The sequence below is a fragment of the Nanorana parkeri genome, unplaced genomic scaffold (genome assembly GCF_000935625.1).
Source record: "Nanorana parkeri isolate BGI_ZX_2015 unplaced genomic scaffold, ASM93562v1 scaffold2692, whole genome shotgun sequence".
Taxonomy (NCBI): Eukaryota; Metazoa; Chordata; class Amphibia; order Anura; family Dicroglossidae; genus Nanorana; species Nanorana parkeri.
In genome coordinates, this window is record NW_017308960.1 from 48,737 (window position 1) to 64,293 (window position 15,557).

The following is a 15,557-nucleotide window of genomic DNA, read 5'->3' on the forward strand; positions in this document are numbered from 1 at the left end:
CGGTGAGTAACGGTGACACAGGACAACGACGGCGACAGTTCAGAATGAGAAGCGTAGTCAGCGGGGGAGCGCCTTTGCCTATTTTCACAAGGCAGATGGGGACGAATATATCAAATGCTGTCTTGTCAAGGAGGGGTAAATCTTGGTTTGAAGTCGTAAATTCAAAAGAACATGACTTGACTTTTGTGCAAACATCAGTAGGGGAAGGGGGCAGAGATGGTATAGGCTATTGTTTAAGGCTTTGGGCTGGAGATTAAAAAAAAAAAAAAAAAGAAAAAAAGAAAATTAAAAGATTAAAATAAAAATAAAGCACACACCACACAAATCAGAGTGGCAGCCATTTTGTCTCCATGGCAGCGAACTTTTTTTTTCCGTTCCTTCGAGGCGCTCTTGGCCGGAGCACGGTGCAGTCCGTGGGGCAGCTTGCTGGCTTTGTTCCCCACCTTGGAATTAAAGGCTAGATCCACTCCGAATTGATTTTAAGATGGATGCTGGCAGATCAAGTCAACTGTTTCTTAAATCTCTCCTTGGTTGGGTTGCCGTGGTCTGCCGGCTAAACTTCCCGGCCCTGGCAGAATGCTGGCAAAAACCCAACAGCAAGAGCATGGCTGTCACCCCTTGTGACAGCCGTGAGGCACTCGAGAGGCGCACAGGGTGACAACCGGCAAGCATCCAACCTGAAACCAGGATCTATTGATCTATCGAACCTTCAGGGCCGCCTTAACATGACACTTTTTTTTTGGCAACTTTTTGCATGCCCTCCTCCAACCGGTGAAGTGATGCTGTTTGCTGGTCAGCTGTTTGTGTTGGGGGTCCGCACTGGTGATGGTGATCTGGAGCAGCCCCAAGTCTATCCGCTCCCTGCGCCCTTCATCGACTCCGCGTCTTGGGGAGTACGTAGAAGGCGTGCGGACGTGAAGTGCACACACAAAGGGGGCTTGGCCAGGCAACGTTCACTTTCCAATATGTCCTACGTTCCCTCCTACTCTGAGCCCCCAGCCTCCATTAACAAAAAAAAAAAAAAAGAACAAAAAAAAAATTAAAATAAACTAGGAGAAGAAGTCGCAGATGGCGGGACTTTCATACTTTGTAATAGATATTGGCGGGGCTCTGGCTGGCCATGTCCTGTACAATGTACACCGGGTGTCCATAGTCCCCGCTGACCTTCTCGTAGTGGGGACAGAAGGCGCCACCTTCCGAAGGCCTCAGTGGCATGATGATGTCGCTGGGCTCGTGCCCGTTGTTGTTACCCCCGCCTCTCTTCGGGGAGGTAATGGAGCCCAGGGAGAGGGGAGGATGCCGCGTGTCGCTGTGCTTGGCTTGCCGACGTCTGTGGCAAGCCCATCCAACCACCCCGAACACCAAGAGGAGCAGGACAGCGCCCCCTGCTGCACCGGCAACTAGGGGAACGTGGGAATTAGGAAGGGGGCCGTTCTCTCCTGTCTTGGTGGCATTGCCAGATGTGTCTCCTGGAAAAGAAGAAACAAAGTTAAAGAATTAAACTGTAAGCTAATTATATCACTTTACATATTTCATAGAACCTAAAAACATATAAATTGTACGTCAAATCTCATGTCTCATGCTGACATTATGGAATAAAAGGGCACTTTTTGGAGGCTATGAGTCTGTCCTCCTCCTGCAGAGTGATACAGACAGAACGGAGCTATGAGTCTGTCCTCCTCCGGCAGGGTGATACATAGAAGGGAGCTATGAGTCTGTCCTCTTCCTGCAGAGTGATACAGACAGAACGGAGCTATGAGTCTGTCCTCCTCCTGCAGGGTGAACTCCTGAAAGTTGATACATAGAAGGGAGCTATGAGTCTGTCCTCCTCCTGCAGGGTGATACAGACAGAAGGGAGCTATGAGTCTGTCCTCCTCCTGCAGGGTGATACATAGAAGGGAGCTATGAGTCTGTCCTCCTCCTGCAGGGTGATACAGACAGAAGGGAGCTATGAGTCTGTCCTCCTGCAGGGTGACACTGGACTCCACACTGGAAGTGTCACGTGTGTGGTCTCAGAGAACCCCCGGCGGTGGTCCTGCATTGTACTCGCCCCTCCCTCTCTCTTGCCTCCAGGCATTATCAGCTGGATTTAAATAAACAGCTTTAATGAAGTCTAATTAAAAAGATCGAATCTGCACTTTAAGTGGCGGAACGCATTAAATCAGCAAGACACTGGGGGTGGTGGGAGGACGGGGGGCGGAGGGGCAGAGCCGTCCTAGAGTTTCCAGACGTAATATGTTGTCTCGTTTCTCCTCTCTCATCCCCGCTGTCTCCCTTCTGTCCAAATTGCTGAGTTTATTAAAGGAGATCTTTCATAGTGACAGCTCAGTGACTCCCAGTACAGTGCTGTACCAAACCGCTGCGCCACCATCACCCCACTTCCTTCTACCCCATGTTTATCTGCAGTGTCTGTTAACCCTCCCCTGCCCCCACTTCACTGCGGTACAGCATCTTTCCTGATGTCCAGCTACAGGATCCTCGCACATAATAAACAGATACGTCCTGTGTTCATACAATATGTATCATGCTATTTAACTGCCGCTCTGTGGCAGCTGGAAGACTTGAAGAAATCAAGGATGAAATGTGTCATCTGATCTCTATTTAACCACCATCATCAGCTGCCACACCACCAGCTCTGTGCTCGGCTGTTCTGGTGAGGAACATTTCATGGTGTCTTGCAGGTCATGTTTCAGGTTTAGTTCACACCCTATGCAGTGCGTTCCGGTCCGATTCTGCATCGCATTGCGGCCGACTCACTTTTTTTGCCGAGCTGGAGGGGGCGTGGCGGGCCATTGAAGTAAATGGCACCGTAGCCACGCCCTCTGGCTGCAATGCGATCGACCGCACGTGATCGCAAGGCACATTGTGATAGACACATAGATAGATAGACACATAGTGCTTGCAGCATTTTGACCGCACCGGACCGGACTGCAGGCACAATGTGTCTATCTATCTATGTGTCTATCACAATGTGCCTTGCGATCCCGTGCAGGCGATCGCATTGTGGCCGGAGGGCGTGGCTACGGTGCCATTCACTTCAATGGCCCGTCACGCCCCCTCCAGCCCTGCAAAAAAGTGAGCTGCCTCAATGCGATGCAGTGCGTTCCGTCCAGAATTCAGACCGGAACGCACTGCATATGTTGTGAACTAACCCTAAGGCCTGCTCTTGTGAGAAGGAAACATTGACTTCAGGTCTATTTATTAACCTTATGCCCCTCCACACACTGGACAAATGCCCTTCACACTTGGCATTCCCACCAATAGATGGAGCCAAGGAGCACAGGAATTTCCTAAGGTCAGCGGCTCCATCTAGTGTCGGGAATGCCGTGCGAATGGCATTCGCTCTGGGTATGGTTGCTTGCATATTGTAAGGATTGCCCATTTGTTGCCCATGCATTGTAACAGTTGCCCATTTGTTGCCCATGCATTGTAACAGTTGCCCATCTACTGCCGTGCATTGTAATGACTCCCCATTTGTTGCATATGTATTGTAACTAGGAATGCACCAATATCGTTTTTCAGTATCGAGTACCGATATTTATATTTTGGTACTCACCAATACCGATACCGATACTTCCAGTAGCATGGAGCCGGCTTCCTGGGCAATCGGGAAGCCAGGCAGCATGTCATTACCCGCCGCCTGGGTTCTAGATTTCTAGGAAAGCCGACTCCATGCTGTTTGGCCTGCTCCATGCTGATTGGCCGAGAAGCCGGCTTCCCAGCCAGTCAGCATGGAGTCAGCTTCCCGGCCAATCAGGAAGCCGGGAGGCGGGTCATTACCTCCTGCCCGGCTACCTGCTTGGCCGGGAAGCCGGCTCCATGGTGTTTGGCTGGCTCCATGGTGATTGGCCAAGCAGCCGTTTTCCCAGCCAATCAGCATCGGGCCGGCTGTTTGGAGGGCTCAATGCTGATTGGTTGAGAAGCCAGCTTCCCAGCTAATCGGTATGGAACCGGCTTCCTGGCCAATCAGGAAGCCGGGAGGACGTGACAGGTCATCTTTATGGAAACATCAGGGGTCTGCTAGACACCCTAATGTCACCTATGGACCCCAAAGAAGCTGATGAAGCCAGAGATCTGCTTCATCAGCTTCTGTTCCGGAAACATCAGCCGGAGAAATGACACCCTGAATCTGGAAGTGATCTAATACAAGTCACTTCCGCTTTCGGTGATTAAAAGGGGAGATCGGCCACTGGAGGTCCCCATCCCAGGCCTGCAAGGGGGACAGCGGAACCAGAGCGTGCTGGGATGCTGCAGCAGCCATGATCTTGGTATAACTGATTCAGGTTACCGCTGTTTATATACGTACAGCTGCCCTGAAGGGGTTAACATTATGAAGACAACATAAAAAGCCGCCATCCAGTCTACTGAAGGTACCTGCAAAGTTTGGGGAGTCCGGGTTTGGTGCAGACGGAGAAAGGTTGGAATCTTTATCTCTTAGTGAAGGCCTCCGCGGGTGAGTCCCTCCATCTGGACCTGCAAGGGGGAGGAGTTTATAGAGGTTAGCAGCAAAGACGACATACAGGCTTATTGAAGGCATTGCTGGACACAAAGCTAAACTCCAGGCGGATATAAAAGACACAAATGAACACAGCTCTGTAATCATTATTACATCACTAGATGTACTTCTTGTAATACAAAGAGTGTAGGTATCAGAATTTGACCTGGTATCCCGTGTACAGCAGAGCTTAGAGTGGGAGAGGGAGAAGCAGCACAAGCAGTCAATCAGTTCTAGTACTGGCAAGAAGCAATGCTGAGAGGAGGAGACAGCAGAGTGACAGAAAGATGAGCTCATCACAGTGCTGTCAGTTCACTGTCCAGTCATAGGCTGGGGACGGGCCCATGGCAGTTCGGGCTCAGAGGAAGTGGGCTGAATCAAGCTGGCCATCATTCAGTCTAGAAGACTGAGGACATCTAGTTGTAGAAATTAAGTTCTGTGTGGGGCAAATGTGGAGAGAAGGTGAGTGTGGCAGCAAAAAGCTTTTTTGGGGGGTTTCCTATCACATTCTATTCTGTGTCCAGGACAGGAAGTGAAGGAAAATCTCCCCATTGGGATTGCAAAAAAAACCTGCCAGGAGTCTTAGACATTCCCCACGATTAAAAAAAACGTATAGTTAAAGCCATGGGCGCCCCGAGGCCGGGTGTCCCCAGGAGGGGAGACCAGGCGACACCCTGCCGTGATGTCATCGCACATGCGCGGTCATCTTATTGAGGCCTGCCGGTGGCCATCTTGGCGATGGTGGCCAGCAGAAAGAGGACAGTGTCTCCTGACACTGTCGGGCTCTAGGTCCATGACTGAGTGCCCGACTTTTCATAGGGGGTGTCTGTCAGTCATTTTGGTGTCACCCCTCCAATGGTGGCACCGGATGTGGGCCACACCCCCCTTGTGACGCCACTGGTTAAAGCCGGGGTTTAACTTACTTCTGTTTTACCTTCTATGATTCCTCCCTTCCCCCTCATCAGCATGCTCTAGACCTGGGGCGGGCAGCTTCGGCCCTCCAGCTGTGCTTTAACTACAAACCCCATCATACATCTGCCTCTGGGAGTCATGCCTGTGGCTGTAAGAGACTTGCAATGCCTCAGGGCCCATTCACACCAATTGCGGTGCATTCCAGAGCGGCAGCTGCTGGAACGCACAGCAATCGCTCACAAAACTTCCCCCTTCGTTCTAGGGCAGTAGGGGGCGTGGCGGTGCATTGAAGTCAATGGCACCTCAGCCACGACCCTCCCCCCCCCATTTTGCTGCGCGTCCGATCGCACTGGGCGTGGCTGCGGTGACATGCACCGTCCCGCCTCTTCCCGTCCCAGAAGGAAGGGGGGAGCTCTGTGAGCGACTCCTGTGCGTTCCTGCAGCTACCGCTCTGGAACGCATCGCTATCGGTGTGCATGGGCCCTCATGGATGTCCTCCAGCCAGGAAAAGGGGCGGGATCTATCTGACTTGCGGCAGCTTCTACTGCACATTACGAGAAGCAGCTCATAGCGTGCAGTGACATCATTAGGAAGCCATTTTGTTCTAAATCAAGAAGCTTCTTTATTGAACGACACGAGGCCAATAACACGATGACCGGATATAAAGTGCGCATCTCACGTCTCTTACACGTCACCTCTGGCACAGCTTTGCAAGGTGGTGAAGGACCAAACAGACTATAACCAACACCAGCGCAAAAACCTCGGGGGTCCCAAAGGGGAAGAAAGGGTTTTGGGTTCGGTGATCACCGTAGACAAAAAGAATCACAATGGAATGCAAGCCTCCTAAAAAATCAAGTGTTCCATGTTCAATGCGTTCTTCATATGCGGCATCTATTCCTTCAGAGAAGAAGGATCTTCAGACCTCCAATCCCCGAGAGTCAACCTTCTATCCTGGAACAGCTGACCTGGTGGCCCCATCTGTGAGCAGGTCACCCGTGAGGCCCAGACACTCCATGGGGACGGTTAGTTGAAATATAATCGTATTAGTCACAGAGCGCCAATATCTATTCAATGATGGACGTCTCCAGAGCATCCGAATGAGATCCCCGTGATCCCTCTCCCATCTGCTACAAGTGGGTTCGGCTAACCAAGACCAAACATTCTCATGAGAGGAGAGGAGACGGTAGGACTGTGCAAGACTGAAGGTGAGGCCGGAGATCAGATAAAAGACTAAAGGGAGGGCCGGAGGTCAGATATAAGACTGAAGGGGAGGACGGAGGTCTGATATAAGTCTGAAGGGGAGGACGGAGGTCTGATATAAGTCTGAAGGGGAGGACGGAGGTCTGATATAAGTCTGAAGGGGAGGACGGAGGTCTGATATAAGTCTGAAGGGGAGGACGGAGGTCTGATATAAGTCTGAAGGGGAGGACGGAGGTCTGATATAAGTCTGAAGGGGAGGACGGAGGTCTGATATAAGTCTGAAGGGGAGGACGGAGGTCTGATATAAGTCTGAAGGGGAGGACGGAGGTCTGATATAAGTCTGAAGGGGAGGACGGAGGTCTGATATAAGTCTGAAGGGGAGGACGGAGGTCTGATATAAGTCTGAAGGGGAGGACGGAGGTCTGATATAAGTCTGAAGGGGAGGACGGAGGTCTGATATAAGTCTGAAGGGGAGGACGGAGGTCTGATATAAGTCTGAAGGGGAGGACGGAGGTCTGATATAAGTCTGAAGGGGAGGACGGAGGTCTGATATAAGTCTGAAGGGGAGGACGGAGGTCTGATATAAGTCTGAAGGGGAGGACGGAGGTCTGATATAAGTCTGAAGGGGAGGACGGAGGTCTGATATAAGTCTGAAGGGGAGGACGGAGGTCTGATATAAGTCTGAAGGGGAGGACGGAGGTCTGATATAAGTCTGAAGGGGAGGACGGAGGTCTGATATAAGTCTGAAGGGGAGGACGGAGGTCTGATATAAGTCTGAAGGGGAGGACGGAGGTCTGATATAAGTCTGAAGGGGAGGACGGAGGTCTGATATAAGTCTGAAGGGGAGGACGGAGGTCTGATATAAGTCTGAAGGGGAGGACGGAGGTCTGATATAAGTCTGAAGGGGAGGACGGAGGTCTGATATAAGTCTGAAGGGGAGGACGGAGGTCTGATATAAGTCTGAAGGGGAGGACGGAGGTCTGATATAAGTCTGAAGGGGAGGACGGAGGTCTGATATAAGTCTGAAGGGGAGGACGGAGGTCTGATATAAGTCTGAAGGGGAGGACGGAGGTCTGATATAAGTCTGAAGGGGAGGACGGAGGTCTGATATAAGTCTGAAGGGGAGGACGGAGGTCTGATATAAGTCTGAAGGGGAGGACGGAGGTCTGATATAAGTCTGAAGGGGAGGACGGAGGTCTGATATAAGTCTGAAGGGGAGGACGGAGGTCTGATATAAGTCTGAAGGGGAGGACGGAGGTCTGATATAAGTCTGAAGGGGAGGACGGAGGTCTGATATAAGTCTGAAGGGGAGGACGGAGGTCTGATATAAGACTGAAGGGGAGGACGGAGGTTAGATATGAGACTGAAGGGAAGGACGGAGGTCAGATGTAATACACTCAGGGCCCTGGGGTACTCACGGGTCAGTTTGGATGTGGTTGGTGAAGACTTTTGCCCAGTTGAGGACATTGGATGTGGTACACAGGCCCACAAAAACTTCATCGAAGTACACAGGACGCATATTGTACGCCGTGTCCTTCTGCCCCAATGCTGCACCCCCGCCCCTGTATTTGCCGGAATTCCTGACTCTATGATAGTCAAATAAAAGGACCATCTGCATATGATGCCAGTTACAGAAACCCACAAAATAAAAAAAATAAAATGTTAATTAAAATGTGTTCCTATAACCCCTCATACACCCTTAGGCTGGGCACACACCTTACAACCATCGCAAGACTTTTGTCTTGCGATGGTTGTAAGGTACTTAAAAAAACGTACGATCTGCCTATGTTGCATAGGCAGATCGTACTTGCGATGATCGCAAGCCACGCCCCCTGAGGGACGGGCTTCCGATGACCGCAATGCCGAACGGGCAGTGTGCGCTTGCGCACACCGGCCCGTGCGGCTGTTATCGTACGGACATGCCACAAACCCGCCGAACATCGTACGATGCTCGGCGGGTTTTCGAACATGTCCGTAAGTTTAAAGTCGTGCGACCGTACAGTAGTAGAGGTCGCACGGCTTCCACACACCTTACGAACATCGTACGATCGCGGGATTTCCCGCGATTATCGTACGATAATCGTAAGGTGTGTGGGCACCCTTAGTTTACCCAAATCAGCCTTAATTCACTCTTTCTTCCTCTTCCCCCCCTAGCTGTTATTTTGATGCTGATTATTTTGGTTTATATCTATTTTTATAACCCAACAAATTTAAAAAAAAAGGTTTAAATTAAAATGTGTTTCCTTTAAACCTCTTATAAACCCTTACCTTACCCTAATCAGCCCCAATGAATGCCTCCTTCCTCTTTTCCCCATAGCTATTATTTTGCTGATGATTTTTTTTTCTATTTTATTTCTATTTTTTTCCCCCTTATAAACCCTTACTTGACCCCTATCAGCCCTAATTAACTCCTTCTTTCTCTTCTCCCCTTAGCTGTTATTTTGCTGTAATTTTTTTTTTTAATTTCTATTTTTATAACCCAACAAATTAAAAAGAACAAACAAAAGTTGTTTTAAAAAATAATAAATGTGTTCCTATTTAACCCCTCATAACCCCTTAGTTTACCCTAATTAGCCCTAATTAACTCCTTCTTTCTCTTCGCCCTTTAGCTATTCTTTTGCTGTTGATTTTTTTTTTCTATTTTTATAACCGAAAAAAATTAAAAAGAACAAACAAAAGTTGTTTTTTTAAAAATAAATGTGTTCCTATTTAACCCCTCATAAACCCTTAGTTTACCCTAATCAGCCTTAATTAACTCCTTTTCTTCCCTTAGCTATTCTTTTGCTGCTTTTTTTTTTATTTCTATTTTTTATAACCCAACAAATTAAAAAGAACAAAAAAGTGTTTGGTTTTTTAAATAAAATGTGTATTTAACCCCTTATAAAGCCTTACTTTACCCTTATCAGCACTATTTAAGTCCTTCTTCCACTTCTCCCATTATTTTGATGCTTTTTTTTAATTCTTTATTCCTATTGCTATAACAATTATTATTTAAACGTTTAATTTTTATTTATTTTTGGTCATTAATTATTTTATTTTTTTAAGAATATTTTTTTAAAAACTTTTTCAATACATTTTTTTCGACATTGATCCACTCAACACGGTATATAAAACATACATCCGTCTGTAAATTCCTCTTTCCAGCTTCTACATATCAACTTAAATATACGTCATTTTCCCTCTTATCCACTTTACTGCTTCTTAATTATCAAATAAGTTTAACACTCTTTCATCTCTATCTCCCGTAATTCACACTCCCCCATACCCCTTCTTCCCGCACCTATCTCCTACAGACCCTCACACGTCCTCCCACCGTCTTTGACAAACAATACCAAAAAAAAGGCTTTATTCATTTGTAAATACATTTGCAATGCTGTGTTACCACAATTCAGCATTTTAGTGTAACTTTAAACAAGACAAATTACATTAGAAATGTGTACAACATATCTAGAGTAACACTAGTTTTACTATTTTTAAATAAACTAACCCTGGTCAAAGTAGAAAAATGTATTCTTATATTTTTGTCTATGGATTGCATAAAAAATATGTTCATTCAAAAATAAAAAATATAAATTAAATTAAAAACATTCATTAATTCAATAAATTTAAAAAAATTCATAAAAAATACATGAATTACATTTAAAAAAAAAAAAATGCATTCAAGATCACCAAAAACAATATTTGTGTCGCCCTGTTTGTGATGTAACTCATAATGTGAATCACTGTTTGTTTTGTAACCCATGTCACAAAATAGGAAGTAATAGAAAAATGTCCCCAGTGGGGCCGGAAACAAAAGAATATTTAACCATTTGTGGACACTCGGAACGCTACACACGTTACCATAAAAATTGCGTATTTCACAGCTACGAATTTCTGTGTAAGGCCCCATTCACACCTTGGCATTGCATTCGCGCACATCGCGTTCACGCTCGTTTGTGCGCAGTTTTGCTGCCTTTGTCGCGTTTCAGCCCATTCATTTCACTGGGCTACCTCATACATGGCACACGCAGCAAAGTAGCTCATGCAGAATTTTCAACTGCAATCCCGCGTTTTTTTACCATGTTTTTGTGCGAGTTTGATGCGTATCCACGCACAGGCAAAAATGTGCGTTTTACTGGCTGCATTTGGGGTGCCGTTAACAATTAATGACAGCGCAAGTGTGTTACAGGGACATGGGAGGACATAAACTGTGTCCTCCCATGACCCAAAAGAGCGCTGCAGGCGGGACGGATCCCGACAATACTGTCGAGATCCACCCAGCTGGCTGATTGACAGCTGACTCTGCCTATCTAAAAGCAGAGCCAGCTGTGCCCGCCCCCTCCTCTGTCCATCCCTCCAGTCAGCGCTGGAGGATTGGAGTGGGGAAGGGGGAAATCCCTGTGGGGAGCCGTGAGTGACAGTCACCGCTCTCTGCAGGGAGATGATCGGGAAGTGAGCAGATCGCCGGTATGTGTTCGCTCACTTCCCGATCCATTGAGCCGACGTGTGACAGTTTCATTGTCACATGTCGGCTCGAACTATGAGGTTGAGTGGTTTTCACTCACCTCATAGTTCTCCTTTAACTCCTTCTGCCACTAAAATCAGGAGTTGAATACATAAAAATAAATTCAAGTCCCCTAACTATTAACAACAATGTATCTTATTTGTGTATCACTCGGCTGTAGATCCTCCAATCATCTCTGAATTGGTGCTGACACAAAGTAGTCACAGCTCCAAGCCTGTTCCTGTGATGGACTAGAATCTCATGTTTAGTTTACTAATTTGTATTGAGATTTTAGTCCATCCCGGGGGGGAGCTTGGAGCGGTGACTACTTTACAACACACACAGGGACCATGGGGAACAAAACTAGCCCCCCTCCAGAAGGAAGGACAGTGTCAGCACCAATTCAGAGATGATTGGAGGATCTACAGCCGAGTGATACACAAATAACATACATTGTTGTTAATAGTTAAGGTACCTAAATGCATTTTTAAGATTAACCTACTCCATAATTTGCTCTGAAAATGATCAATGGAATAAAATATCTGAGATGTTCGAGAAATGTTGTAATCCTGAATGGTTACTTAGCCATGTGCTTCAACAGCATGGGAGATAAATACACGGGAACCCTGCAACCATCAAAAACCTGCTCGTTTCCATTGGTGTAGAACTCTGGATATGCACACAAGACCTCAACTGGGAAATCTTTATATTCTTCAAGCCGATTACTCTCTACATGCACGATAACACAAAATCCACTACAAGTATACAAAACAAACAGGTCCATCAGGTCACACTTACCGGGATATTCACTGAAGGGTGAAGAGTTTGGAGAAGGGAGGAGAAGTGAACAATCTAGGCCAAAATAGCTGAACCGGAAAGTGAACTGAATTGGAGAATGTTTCCAAATCTGCTATGTTGTGCTAGATTGTTCACTTCTCCGGCCTTCTCCAAACTCTTCACCCTTTAGCCCTGTTATTCAAAGCTGACCCAATACACAGGCATGCAGGTTAAGCCTTCAAGGAAACAAATATGTGGGAGTTACCACATAAGTAATTCCATCATCACGGATGACACCTTCTACTACCCTTTGAGGAGTGGGAAACCCTGCAAGATACGTGGGTACTGCCCATGTCGTATCGACGTTTGTGTGCACCTATTAATATGCGCTTATTGACCTTGGGGAGACCACAGGTCATTTTCTAAGGCGTTGTCAAAGGCACCGATCCGACATACGAGGGGCAGCAGAGACCTCACAACAAAACAACGAACTTGATCACAAGAATCCGTTTGCCGTACAGTTTGGGGAAAAAAAACATCATTAGGTCCATGAACTCCAATAACAGAACAGGTATCCAAACCAGCGAATCAGCTGCAAGCGCTATTCTGGTATTCAATACCATAAAATACAATCGTCCAGCAGGGTGATTCCCCCGTCCTTGCTGTGGGCTGTGTATGGGCAGCCCGGGCCTGCGTTGTCTACTTGTTTAGATGGGAACGCCAGGAATTAGGCCATCCTTGTATTCAGTATTTGTTTGTTTACATGGACTGGAAGAAGGTTTGTGGTTGGAGTGGAGATTCATCTAATTGGTTTCTGGCACTGTTCAATGGAGGTTGGAGTGTTTACATTTTGTCAGTGTTGGCCTGAGGAAGAAGCTGGGTAGAGCTCCAAAACATGAGAACATGATGTACTGGCGATCTCTATAATTTCTGGAATAAGAACAATGGCACCATTCATGGTGAATCTTTGCAGCACTTCCGTGGAAGGATGAGAAACTGTTAGGAGTGCACCATACTCACTATTCATTACATTAAAGTGATGGACCTCCCACTGGCCAATAGAAAGGTGAATGTAAGGGGATACGACTGACAAGCTTCAACTCTAAATCTTAGAATTCTTGTGTAGCCCCTTTCACACCCATTCATTTTTCATTACCCATTAGCATCCCTTGAAAAACGTATATCGCAATGCAACGGGAGGAAATCAGAAGGTACAATTCCAAGTCAACGGACCCTCAGTTGACTTGTGATTTCCTTCCGATTTTGGTATGAATGCACCCTTAGGCTTAGGTTTATGGGTATCTTTTCATTAAAAGTCAGGACTGTGAATTAAGTCAAGGTTAAAGGTCAGGTTTAGGGGTTAAGCTAGACTTTAAGGTTAGGTTTTAGTGTCTAACTCATATTAAGGGTTAGATATGAAGGTATCTTTAGAATAACATTCAGATTTAAGGGTTAGGTCAAGGTTAAAGGTCAGGTTTAGGGGTGACTTTAAGGTTAGGTTTTAGTGTCTAACTCATATTAGGGGGTTAGCTTTAAAGGTATCTTTAGAATAACTGTCAGATTTAAGGGTTTGGGCAAGGTCAGGTTTAGGAGTTAGGTTTGAGGGCTACATTTGACAGTTAAACTCACATTAAGAGTTAGGTTTTGTGGAGTCTTTAGATGAAGATTTTGGTTTAAGAAGTCCGTGAAGGTTAAAGGTAAGGTTCGAGTTTACGGTTAGGTTAACTCATATTAAGGTTTAGGTTGAAGAGTATCTTTAGAATAAGGATCAGACTTAAGATTTTACCCGTCAGGTTTAGAAGTTCAATTAGATTTAAAGGAGAACTATGGGGTTAGGGCTTTTCCCCATAGTTCTCCTTAGGGTAACAGGAGGACACAAACTTGCGTCCTCCCGTCTCCCTAGGCTCAGTATACTGAGATGCCGCAGCTGAAGCGGATCCTGACAATTGTGCCGGGATCCGCCCAGCTGCGTGACTGACCACCAGTCTCCTCCACACTTACCTGTCAGCGACGCTCGTCCCCGCCGCCGGTCCCGAATCGATCCTCCGTTCCCCGAACTTCCGGGTTGTGGGGGGAGGATACTGATGGCAGAGGAGCCATAGGCTCCTTCTGCCATCAATCAAAGAGAGAAGGGGCGTGGCCTGCAATAGGGCTGTGTGTGTCTATGCAAAGGTGGGTCTCCTTGTAGGAAATATTTTTCAAAAAGGAGGCTTTAATATCACTTTAAGGTTTAGGTTTTTGGGGTTCAGCATATACTAAGGCTTAGATTTAGAGGTTTCTTTAGAGTAAGGGTTGGGTTTAAGAATTAGGTCAAAGTTAAAGGTCAGGTTTAGGGGATAGGTTAGGCCTAAGGATTAGATTTTAGGGTCCAACCCATAATAGGATCTTTAAAAGGAGAACTATGGGGTCAGGGCTTTTCCCCATAGTTCTCCTTAGGGTAACGGGAGGACACAAACTAGCGTCCTCCCGTCACCCTAGGCTCCGTATATTGAGATGCCGCAGCTGAAGCGGATCCCGACAATTGTGCCGGGATCCGCCCAGCTGCGTGACTGACAGCTGGCTCTGCCTATCTAGAGGCAGAGCCAGCTGTACCCTCCCCGTCCGTTCCGCCAGTCAGCGCTGGCGGATCGGAGCGGGGAATCCAGCCCCTCCCCTGCCACGGCAGTGAGCCGTGACAGGATCGAGAGGTGAGCGAACGCCGGTATGTGTTCGCTCACCTCCCGATCTACTGAGCCGACCTGTGACAGTCTCATTGTCACAGGTCGGCTAGAACTATGAGGTGAGTGAAAAGCACTCATCTCATAGTTCTCCTTTAAGGGTTAACTTGTTGGAATCCAGCTCACACTAAGGCTTAGCTATTGCGGTTTTCTTTCGATTAAGAGCTGGGCATAAGAATTAGGTCAAGGTTAAGGGTCAGGTTCAGAGGTTAGGTTTAACGTCAGGACCAATGATGGATGTGCACCAGAGTGGCATCATTATCTGTCAGTAATTGGATAGGCAGAGCCCAAAAGCAGGGGCACCCACCTTGGGATAGCGTACTCTGGAGATTAAACAGATTCCAAATACGTGGTACAAAAGGGTAAATCCAATAATCATAGTCAAACGAGCATAAGGTCAAAGCAGGCAGCAAAGCAAAGGATCAAACTCAATAAATGAAGCAAAGGTCGGGTAAAGGAATCACACGGCTAGCAACTGGAACACACTGTGGATAGCTCTGAAACAACTGAGTCCTCTCTCTCTGGAACCTTACAGCTTTATAGCGATCAAACAGGAAGTGATGTCAGGAGGTGTGGCAGAAGGGATGCAATTCCTGTCTATAACAGGAAGCACTCCACTGCTGCCATTTTGATGTAAGGATGCCATTAAACAGGATGGAGAGCGGGTACAAGCAGTCAGTGATCAGTGATTGCTGAGTGTTTGTAAATAATTGAGGACATGGTATGTTTTTCTATATCCCCAATTATGAATGAATGGGAAGTGATCTACATCCCTTCCTGTTCATTCATGATTGTGGATATACTAAACATACTCTGTCCTAATGTTATGAATGAACAGGAACACTCAGTATAGAGAATTCCTGTTCATTGATAACAGGGGCTGCAGGAAAAGAGATTGACGTCTCAGTATACCGCGAGCTACAGCTCGCGGTATACTGAGACGCCGGAGCGGATCTCACGACATCGATGTCGA

General features: G+C 46.9%; 1 protein-coding gene across 1 annotated transcript in view; it reads right to left on the reverse strand.

Moving 5' to 3' along the window:
* Positions 1–865: 865 nt before the first annotated feature.
* Positions 866–15,557, reverse strand: part of EFNB3 (ephrin B3) — a 67,039-nt gene continuing 52,347 nt past the window's right edge. Inside the window, exons 7-8 of the mRNA XM_018574039.1 lie at positions 4,375–4,473; positions 866–1,469 (exon numbers count right to left, since the gene is read on the reverse strand). Of these exons, the coding sequence (XP_018429541.1) occupies positions 1,081–1,469; positions 4,375–4,473 (488 nt within the window). The 3' untranslated portion in view covers positions 866–1,080. The remainder of the gene's footprint in view (positions 1,470–4,374; positions 4,474–15,557) is intronic.